A 10,180-nucleotide genomic window follows, 5' to 3' on the forward strand; every position below is an offset into this window, starting at 1 on the left:
CTCACGTCAGGCTTGAAGGGCGGCTCCAGCATGCCGGCTCCCAGCCGCTTGAAGTTCAGCTTCTTAAAGAGGGGGTGCTCCTTCACCTCGCGGGCACTGCCGCCACGACACCCCAGGCGTTCAGCGGGGTCCTTGCAGAGGAGCTGTGGCAAGGCAGGGGTGAGGCGGCCAGTCAGGCGGGTGAGTGGGTGGGAGGGAGGGAAAGGTGCGTCCACCCCAGCCCTAGCTGGCCAGGCTTTCGTGAGCTGCCGTACCTGTGAGCAGAGGGAGCGGGCCTGCGGGGAAAAGCGCTCGGAATACTCCTCGGGGACCTCCTTCACCAGCCGCTCCACCTCCTCCCGCTTGATCTTCTTCTTCCTCTGCTGGAAGGGCGACTGGCCTGCGATCATTTCGTACAGGAGGCAGCCGAGCGCCCACCAGTCAGGGCTGAACGTGTACCGTTCATTCTTTACCACCTCCGGAGCTGGGTGGGTGGCATGGGAGTTAGGGCTGGGCAGGAGGCGGGCAGTGGACCCTCAGGCCCCAGGAACGCCAGCACACGTTAGGTCTGGGATACACTCAAACCTGTTGGCCAGGCAGGTGCCGTCCCGGCTTGGGGGGGACCTTGGCCAGTAGGAGAGCGCAGGCCCCATCAAGCGGGTGGGTACAGCCCTGCAGGAGGCCACGCCCAGGGTCCCTGGGTCTTCAGATTTTACACAAGAAGTCAGAAATCTGTATTTTGTATGTGAAACCATCTGGCTTACTAAAAACAATTTGACTTAAACACAAATGTAGGCCAAATTGGGCCCACGTGGCTACCAGTTTGCAACTTCTGGATTTAATAACAGTGAGAAGAAGGAAACTCCTATTTTCTGACTACCTCCTACCTTCCAGGGCAGCCCCGTGGGGAGTTTTCCCTGAACTCTCTCTTTTCATCTTCCAGGCAGCCCTGTGAGGCAGGTATGATGAGCGTTTTACAGTGGAGCAAAGTGAGGCTGGGAGCAGTGGAGTCTCTGGTTCAAGGCCACGCAACAGGCAAGAGGCGGCACCTGCAGAGCCAGAACTCTGCCTCCTGTGTCTCTCAGTCTCCAAGTGGAATGTGGGGCCTCATCTTGGCCCCTCCACTGGCCTCCTTCACAGATGGGCACAGGCAGGGCAGGGACTGGGGCCACAGAAACAGATGGAGGGTCTCTCTCCTCCATCCCCCACTAGCCACTTGCTGGCTGAGCCATAGCAGGGTTTAATAAGTATTTAGTGGCCGGGCGCGGTGGCTCAAGCCTGTAATCCCAGCACTTTGGGAGGCCGAGGCGGGCGGATCACGAGGTCAGGAGATCGAGACCATCCTGGCGAACACAGTGAAACCCCGTCTCTACTAAAAATACAAAAAAATTAGCCGGGCATGGTGGCGGGCGCCTGTCATCCCAGCTTCTCGGGAGGCTGAGGCAGGAGAATGGCGTGAACCTGGGAGGCAATGGAGCTTGCAGTGAGCGGAGATCGCGTCACTGCACTCTAGCCTGGGCGACTGAGCAAGACTCCGTCTCAAAAAAAAAAGTATTGAGCAAATGAATGACATGGTTTCACAACCGTGTGCGGCCCTGGCTGAGTCTTGGTCTCCTAAGCTCTAGAAGAGGAGCATTGGCGTGGGCCCTTTCTGCTGAGGCCCCTTTTGAGAGAAGACTCCTTGACAGAAGTGGGTGTGGCTGGATGGCTGGATAGTGAGGGAACCCAGGAGGCTAGTGGGCCGGGCAGAGAAGACTCACCCATGTAGCCCACGGTGCCCACACGGCCTTTGATGGTCTGGCCCTCGGGCACGTGCACAGCCAGCCCCAGGTCAGAGATGCGGATGTGGCCTGAATGTGGGTGGAGAAACAGGTAGACCCATTAACAGGCCAGGCCTCTGCATCTCACCCCACCCTGACCCACCCCAGGCACCCCGCACACCGTGGTCATCCAGCAAGATGTTCTCTGGCTTCAGGTCCCTGTGCAGAAAGAAGAACAGGGTCAGATGCTGCTCAGTCTGCCAGGGAGCCAGACGGGGTCAGCCCCTCCTAGCTCACTTGCCTCCTGGGGCCAGGTGTGGAGCAAGGTGCAAGACTCATTTGCTGCCAGGGCAACAGACAGCCCTGCTCTCCCTGGCAACAGCCCGGATTCAAGGGAGCAGAGGAAGGATTTATAGAGCTAGGACTCCCAGGACTCTCTAGGCGAGTGGAAGGCAGCTCCACCTGCGAGAGGCCTCCCCAGTGGCCTTGGTCACCCCTTGGTGACTGACTCTGCCTTTCCTCTCCATCAAATGGGACTACTCATCTGTCCCCTGACTAGGCTGCTGTGAGGCTCACAGGAAGTCAGCAACTATCAGAGCCAGGGTGCTCTCTTACCCAGCCCCGTGTGCCAGGCACTCTGTAGTTAACTCACTGGGCTCCTCCAACAACCTGGGAAGTAGGAATTACAGTCTATGCTTCCTAGAAAAGGAAGCAGTGTTGGGAGCAGGGAGCTGACTGGCCCAAGGTCACACGGTGGGAGGTGGAGGGGTAACAAAGTCAGGATTCCCCTGTGGGTCCACCAGAGCCCAAAGCCTAGGTCTGGGCCACTCAAGTTGGCCTGGCATGTGAGTTAAGCCAGTGCCACAGCCCCCACACCAATGTCCTTCTGTAGTCTGGCCTGATCGGCAGCCTTGGCCACCTCCGTCCAGGCCCAGCTGCAGTTGCTGGCAGGGAAGGACTAAGCCCCTGGGGTGGCCGAGCCGTCCCAACCTGTACACAATGCGCTCCCGGTGCAGGTCCTCCAGGCCACAGCAGATCTCGGCGGCGTAGAAGACGGCCCGTGCTTCGGGGAAGCCAGCCTGGCCCATGTGGTAGATGTGGAACTTGAGGTCGCCCCCGTTCATCAGTGTCAGCACCAGGCACAGCGCGTCCTTGGTCTCATAGGCGTAGGCCAAGCTCACCTGTGGCCGAGGGGACCCGAGCCCTCAGGCAGGAGCTGCGGGGCGCTTGGCGGCAGGGCTGCCCAAAAAAGCCTTCTCGGTGCCACTCCGTGGGCCCAGCCTGCTCCCCAAGCCTGGCGTCAACACCCCAAACCTGCCCTTCCCGGCATCCCGTGCGGGACGGTGGGGCCTGGGGGGTAGGGAGGGCCAGTGCGCCAGCATGGCCAAGGGGAAGGGAGAGTCTCCTTCTGTACTTACTACAAACCTACTGTTCACTTTCTCCAGGATCTGCTTCTCGTTCAGCGCCATGGCCTCCCCTTTCCGCTTCTTGATCCGCTTTTTCTCTAGCTTCTTGCAGGCATACATCTTACCGGTGGCCCGCACCTGGCAGGCACACACCTGTGGCCAGGCAGAGAGGGGCGAATGGAGGCCAGCTGTGCCCTTGCTGGGCATCCAGGGGGTGGTCCAGGGCTCCACACCCACCCTTTTCACTCTTCCAGGGCCACTGGCCTAGCCACTCACCTCCCCAAAGCCGCCTTTGCCCAGGACTCGGTACTGCCTGAAGGTGTTTTTGGTCACTGGCTGCCTGTGGCAAGGGGTGGGGAAGCAAACGCTGGCTGAGCAGGAGAGCCCAAGGCCTGGGAAGAACCCCAGCAACCTGGCCTGTCCCAGTCCAGCCTTCAGGGAGCTCACCTTTCCAGCCACTTCCACTGCAGGAAACGGTTGAAGTAGATGCTGTCGAGGTAGTCGGCAAAAGGGGCCACGCTCAGGTACTCATGGGTCAGCCTAGTGAGGGAAGGCAGGCCCAGCTCACCCGCCAGCCCCTGACATTGCAGGCTGTTGGCTCGATGGGCCAGGCCTCCCATTCTGCACACGCTTAGCCCACAGGTATCATCGTCGGCCAGTCCTCCTGCTAACCTCCGAGTGGGGAGACACACAGCCTGTGCTGAAGCTGTGGGTGCTACTGAGGGGAGGCAGCCTGCTCAGGTCACACAGCAGGGGCAAGGCCAGGGCTGGGCAGCTGAGCTCCTTCACCAGCCACTGAGCTGTTCACAGTCTTCCTGACCCCCAGAAGCTCCCTCCTCTGGGCACAATTCCAGGCTTGTGGGCAGGGACAGGCTTACCGGGTGAGTTCCTGGAAAAGGTCTTTGCAGGGCCCCTGCTCCAGCCGCTGGGTGCAGTTCGTCACCAGCTGCCGGGGGACCTCTGGGATGAGGTCAGGACCCTGGGAACAAGCCCCAGACAGGTCAGTGCAAGGGCTCCCTTGGATGGCTACCCACTCCCAGGGGAGAGGGGTCAGGCATCTCAGGCTGGTGCCATGGGAGGCTGCAGGCCGGGGGTGTGCCAGCCAGCCTGGTTGCTGAACTCCTTCCTGATGCCCACCCGTGAGGCAGAGCACAGAAGAGCCACTGGGAGGCCGCCTGGCCCAAGCCCAGCCCATACCCTGGGCTGCATGCCCGCCGTGCTGCCTGGAGCAGCTCCAGGGCACTCTCTGCCCAGGCTGTGTGTTATGCACGTCAGTGTGAAGAAACCACCCTCAGAGGCCTGACACTGTGGTCACTCCTCTCCCTGACACTGGGCTCTGGCAGATCCTGTCATCTCTCCATCACTGCTCACTCACCGTGTGGCTCAGAAAATTCTGCATTAGCTGCCGCCCACATGCCTTTCGCTTCTCATCCGGGGTCACTTCATACTCAGCCTGCAGGGTGGAAAGCAAAGAAGCTGGAGGTCTGGACAGAGCAAGCAGCAGGTGTGGGGAGGAGGGGCACATGGGGCCGGGACCTTGGCCACCCACAGGGCTGGGCAGGGCTGGGCAGGGCTGGACTGCACTCACCACCCCATCCAGGAAGGCGATGCAGCGGCTCAGCTCCGGCCTCGTGGCACAGAACTCTCGGAACAGCAGGCGCCCAATGGGCTGCCGCTCGCACAGGCTGTGATAGTCACGCTCTGTGGGCAGTGATGGAAGCTGCTGGGTCCACAGCCCCAGAGCACATGGGTGGGGCATTCCTGCCCACACCACCAGGCCCTGGGCCCCCACAACAGCTTCCAGCTCTGCAGTGTGGCAGCCACAGTCTTCTTCGGAACCCTCACCACAACCCTAAGTTGGGCACAGCTGTTTTGGGGCTGTGAGGCCCAGAGAGGCTAACTGACTAGCTCAATGTCACACAGCCAGGAGTCTGGCTCCAGAGACCAGGACTCCACCCACCTCCCTGCATCGTCTCCTGATTTACACGACTTGCGTATGTCACAGTACTGGGGTTGGGTGCGGTCCGTGAGGTTCCGGCCCAGCCCAGCCCCAGCCAGGCCCACACCTGCTGCCTGCCTGGCGAAAGTGCGAGAGGAAGCTGTGGCTTCCGGCACGCTCTCAGCTGGGCCTCCTTCCCAGGAGGTGGGAGCAGCCCGGGTGTGCTCTGCCCACGTGCAGGCCACCGGGGGCCTCGGCAACCGTGGGTGCTGCTCAGACCTGGGGCCTTGGCCAAGATTGGCAGGAACTGGGGTCCCGGGCCTTTCTGTCCCCTCCCAGGAGTAACCCTGTCCCACTGCCCAGGCTGAGGGCTTCTGGTCAAGGCTTTGCTAGTCACCCCTCTGGGCTGGGCCTGGGAGGCTAAGCCCCAGCGTGGAGCTCCCAAGGCAGTCAGTCTGTGGGCTGGCCCAGCGGCCACTCCCTCTGTCTTGTGGGCCCTGCTAACCCTAGCTGGCTCTCCTTTTCAAAGTGGTATCAACTGCCCCAATCTGCCCCTGCCCTATTCCTGACACGCGCTTCACCCACCCCCAGCGTGACCCTGTTTGCTGTCTGCTCTCCACCCATCCCAAGCCCGGGAACTGAAACTGGGCTGAATGGTGCAGTCCTCATCCTCCTGCTCACTGGATCCCCCAAGCCTGTCCCTCTGCCCCAGGGCAAGGTCTCAGGGGAGGCTCCCCCTGCCCCGGCAGGGGCCCCTGTGTTGGCACCCGCAGGGCCTGCCCAGGCCTCACCGAGGCTGAGTCGCAGCTCTTCGCATTGGCTGATGTGCGGGAACTGCAGCATCTGCCGCCATTTCTTGCTTTTGCCTTTGCGATTTCCACCGCCACCTGTGGGAGCAAGCGGACACTGGGTCTCGGGTCTCAGTGCAGTCCAGGGCCTCTAGGGCCCAGCCAAGGCAGAGCCAAGGCAGAGCGGCACCTCAGGCCTTCCCTCTGCACGCTCCAGCACGCCCTTGCTGCGTTCCAGGACACACGTGGTTCTCCTGCTTCAGGCTCCTGCGCTGGGAGAGCCAAGAGAGGCAGTGAGGTCGCTGGGGGAGGACGGTGTTCCAAGTAGCTCCAACAATGGGTCCAACCTCAGCTGTTTCCCACCAGGTAGGAGTTCCCTCAGTGAAGAAAGGGGAGAAGGACATCGCAGTGGTGGGAACTGCAGAAGGCCCAGGAGGGAGAGATTCTAGGCCAGTGGGGCAGGCCTGAGAGATGCACAGCGCAGCCTGGGGACAAGGAGGCTCCCAGGCCTCTATCACCAGGCCCCACATCAGAGCTATCAAATGCTCAAACAAGGCAGGGGCAAGGGGGCTGGCACCCAGGACTCCCCATCCCCTGCACACTGGGGCTTCCCCGGTCCCCTGCCTGCCTTGCTTGACCTCGCAGACACCCCACCTGCAGCGGCTGAGGTCACGGCAGCAGTGGGATTGCCTGCAGAGCCCAACAGGTGTGGGAAACATGGGCCAGATGTGAGATGACCAGGAACAGCGAAGGCCCCTGTGACAGAGGCAGCTGCAGGACAACACCAGCTGATTGCTTGATTGCTGCTAGGAGGGTTTCTGGCTCAGTGAGGCCAGCTCTTCTGATTTTTCAAAAGCAGCTAGAAATTCAGACTCTCACATAAAATATTGGCCCTCATTTTATAAAAAAGAAAAAAAAAAAAACAACAACTCACTGCAGCCAAATAAATAAAATGTGTCAGGGAGCTAGCTAAACGTGTGTGGCCTGTGGGCCACCAGGTTGAGAGGCGTGGAAGGGGCCTGAGCCTCCCAGAGCTGGGTCTGAATCTCTGATTCACACCATAGGCCCATCACCTGCTATCTGTGAACCTCAGCTTCTGCCTGTGTGTTATGTGGTGCATGGGAGACGCTGTCCACATTAAGTAGGGCTGAGTCAAGAGGTGAACCCCAACTCCAACAACTCCATGGCAACCTTAGACAACCATTTTCTCATGCTGGGCCTCAGTTTCCCCTCTGGTTTTTCAGTCCTGTATCCATCTGGCCTGGGTGAGGGCAGGTGGTGCAAGGGCAGAAGTTGCCTTCTAGGGAGGGGGCAAGGCGAGGTCCCTGGATGACTCCCTGACCTAAGCTGCCTGGAGGAGGAACTACTGCAGAGGCCCATTGAGAAACTTGCTAGAGGCCTCCTGCGAGCATGCCCTGCAGTCATTGCTTCACTGTGAGTGAGCAACAGACCCCCACCCCTCAACCCAGGGCAAGGCCTTCCCAGAAGGGGAACTCCTCCCCCACACCCACAGGTCCCTCACCCAACCCTCCATCCGCCAGCCTCCCACCCTCAGTTACTTCCTCCTCCCCCCTCCCAGCCACATCAAGGCAGCAGCAGAGTCACATGCAAATATCCTGTCCTGGGCTGCCCAGTCAGTGGGGCTCCTCCCCACCCTCCCCATCCCCTTTCAGTGTCCCTGGGCCCCCTCCCCATGCCTCTGAGTGCCTGTGAAGAGAAGGTGTACTGAGGGAGGTCTCAAGCCCCAGCGTTGTCCCACTCCATCCTCACAGCAGCTCTGTCAGAGCAGGCCCAATTTCCTATGAAAACTGAGGTTCCGAGGTGAGGAATCGATTCACCCAAGATGACTAAGCCTAGAGGTGACAGGATTGGTACCCAGCTCCCTATGGCCACAACCCAAGCTCCCTTCCCACCTCAAACATGGCTGGCATCTATTAGGTGCCAACTGCACATACACACCAAGGGTTCCCAAACCCCACTTGGGGTCTCAGATCACTCAGGAAGCTGTCAAGGGTCCCAGCCCCAAGCTCATGGAAAGCCGGTCCATGAGTTGGTTCTGATGCAGCCCGCCCAGGCGCCTGGGCTCAGGACTCAGTGACAGTCAGGGTTTCCTTTAGTCTTTATATCCCACCCCCAACCGTTCCACAAAAAGGGGTACTGAAGTTGAGAGAGAAGAGACATGTTTAAAGCCATGAAGGTCGACCAGGCGCGGTGGCTCATGCCTATAACCCCAGCAATTTGAGAGGCCAGAGGCAGGTGGATCACTTGAGGTCAGGAGTTCAAGACCAGCCTGGCCAACATGGTGAAACCCGTCTCTACTATAAATACAAAAATTAGCTGGGTGTGGTGGCGTGCACCTGTAGTCCCAGCTACTTGGGAGGCTGAGGGAGGAGGGTCACTTGAACCCAAGAGGCGGAGATTGCAGTTAGCCCTGCACTCCAGCCTGGGTGACAGAGTGAGACTCCATCTCAAATAAAAGTCATGCAGGTGGGAGGGGCAGAGCCAGGTTGTGGTAAGAGTTCTCAAGTGGAGGTACCAGTCCCCAGTCTGGCCACACCACCCTGTGCCTTGCCCATGGCCTGACACAGCTTGTCCAAACGTACCCACACTCTCCGGCCAGGCAGTGCCATCAGCAGGCCTGAGGCCTTAACTGGTTACAGCTCTAGGGAAGAAGTCCTGTTTCAGCCCTCCCCACCCCTCCTCCCTGGCTCGTTGGATGACAAGGCAGAACAGAATCGGCAGATGCCCCCAGAGGCTGGGAGGAAGGCCTAGCCCATGGGCTCGATAAGGGACAGGGGATAAGACAGGCTCCCCAGGCACTGAGGACCCAGCCTGCCATGTCATTTCTGAGCTGCACCTCGCCAGGGCACTGGGTGGGCATGGGGTGCCAGGTGTGGCACCCAGCTGGAGGTTCCTCTGGGCTTCCTATAGACTGTGCCGGTCATCCTGTGTCTTAGGCCTCAGTCAATCACAATATTGCTGTGTGACTGATGCTAATCCCTGGTTTGAGCCTCAGCTTCTCACGTGTAAAATGGGGCAGAAAGGTGAAGCAGATGACTTTTTAAGCCTGGAAGCCCAGTAAAGGGTGGAAAAACTGTCATGATCTCCCTCCTTGCCCTGGAGTTCCAAAAAGAAGAGTCTTGTTTACTGCTGCTTCCCCAGCACCCTGGACAAGGTAGGGCAGAGTGGGTGGTCAGTGATCATGTTACTGAGGTGGGGTGTGGCAGGTGGGGGCAGACTGACCACAGGGCAGTGAGGACCCGGTCTGGTCCTTCTGTTTCTCCCAGGACCTGCACAGAGCAAGTGTCTGATAACATCTGGGGTGGGAGCCACGAGGAGCTACACACACAGTCGGTCCACCAGACTGGTTTCCCCAGTCAGGCCTTTGAACTTACAATACTGACAACGCAGCCTGCTCTGCTCCCACTTCTTTCTGTGTCCGCTAGGCCCACTAGACCATGGGCTCCCTGAGGGCAAATATCCATTCACGTCTGCCCTCAGTGTCCTGAGGCGCAGAGCAAGTAGCAGTCCTATAGGTAGCATTTGTGACCAGGAGTTTCCCCAAGTCAGGTGGGCTGTGCTACGCAGAGGGTCCGTTCATTCATTCTCCAGCCTTTACCTAACACTAACTTTCTGAGGGATTAGGCTAGGTGCTGGGGTCTGGGCCCATGGCACGTGGGGCATCTTTACACCTCTCACCTGGAGAGGACTCAGAGAGGCTCTCCTGGGGCTCCGGTCCCACCCTTCCCTCTTCGTCTCTCCTTCTTTCACTCCTTCACCCCCACCCGCCGTGAGGGCGGCGGCCTGACCCCCCGCCCCTTCCTGGGCCCCGAATCCCGAGGGCAGGTGCTGAGGAGGAAGACGACGGGCCGGAAAGGCTCGTGTCTGGGCAGGGTGTGGGGCGCAGGGCCCGCGGGCCTCGGGGATTCGACGGCTGGGTAGCCCCGCGGAGCTCAGACGCCGCGCACTCGCGGTCCATGCACCCGGGCCCGGCCGCCCGCCCGGCCGCCTCACCTTCGCGGGCCTTGAGTAGCACCGTGTTCGCTACGATGTTCTCGAGCTCCATGGGCTGTGGCGCCGCCTGGCGCGCCGGGCCGCACCGCCGGCCGGGATCGCGCGCGAGTGCCGAGGCCGGATGGATCGGCGCGGCTCGGGTCGGCTCGCAGTGACCGCGCCGCGGCCTCCCCGGCCTCCCCGGCCGCCGCAGCCAGCCGCGCACTCTCCGCCCCCTCCCGGGGGCCACCCCGGCGCTGGCCCGCCCCGTCCCGCCCTCTGTTTACCTTACAAGACCAATCACCGGGCAGAAAC

General features: G+C 60.5%; 1 protein-coding gene across 3 annotated transcripts in view; it reads right to left on the reverse strand.

The window, feature by feature from the left end:
* GRK6 (G protein-coupled receptor kinase 6) overlaps positions 1 to 10,097 on the reverse strand; it is a 17,176-nt gene extending 7,079 nt beyond the window's left edge. For 2 of the 3 annotated variants that reach the window (XM_008015430.3, XM_008015431.3), the window contains exons 1-13: positions 9,887 to 10,097; positions 5,876 to 5,971; positions 4,734 to 4,846; positions 4,521 to 4,598; positions 4,024 to 4,124; positions 3,593 to 3,685; positions 3,422 to 3,485; positions 3,158 to 3,298; positions 2,730 to 2,920; positions 1,921 to 1,958; positions 1,740 to 1,829; positions 255 to 463; positions 6 to 143 (exon numbers count right to left, since the gene is read on the reverse strand). In XM_008015430.3, coding sequence (XP_008013621.1) covers positions 6 to 143; positions 255 to 463; positions 1,740 to 1,829; positions 1,921 to 1,958; positions 2,730 to 2,920; positions 3,158 to 3,298; positions 3,422 to 3,485; positions 3,593 to 3,685; positions 4,024 to 4,124; positions 4,521 to 4,598; positions 4,734 to 4,846; positions 5,876 to 5,971; positions 9,887 to 9,938 — 1,404 coding nt within the window. In that variant the 5' untranslated portion in view covers positions 9,939 to 10,097. Of the gene's footprint in view, positions 1 to 5; positions 144 to 254; positions 464 to 1,739; positions 1,830 to 1,920; positions 1,959 to 2,729; positions 2,921 to 3,157; positions 3,299 to 3,421; positions 3,486 to 3,592; positions 3,686 to 4,023; positions 4,125 to 4,520; positions 4,599 to 4,733; positions 5,847 to 5,875; positions 5,972 to 9,886 lie in introns of those variants that run through there. The other variant, XM_008015433.3, reaches the window with a different exon arrangement.
* Positions 10,098 to 10,180: the final 83 nt, after the last annotated feature.

The sequence above is a fragment of the Chlorocebus sabaeus genome, chromosome 23 (genome assembly GCF_047675955.1).
Source record: "Chlorocebus sabaeus isolate Y175 chromosome 23, mChlSab1.0.hap1, whole genome shotgun sequence".
NCBI lineage: Eukaryota > Metazoa > Chordata > Mammalia > Primates > Cercopithecidae > Chlorocebus > Chlorocebus sabaeus.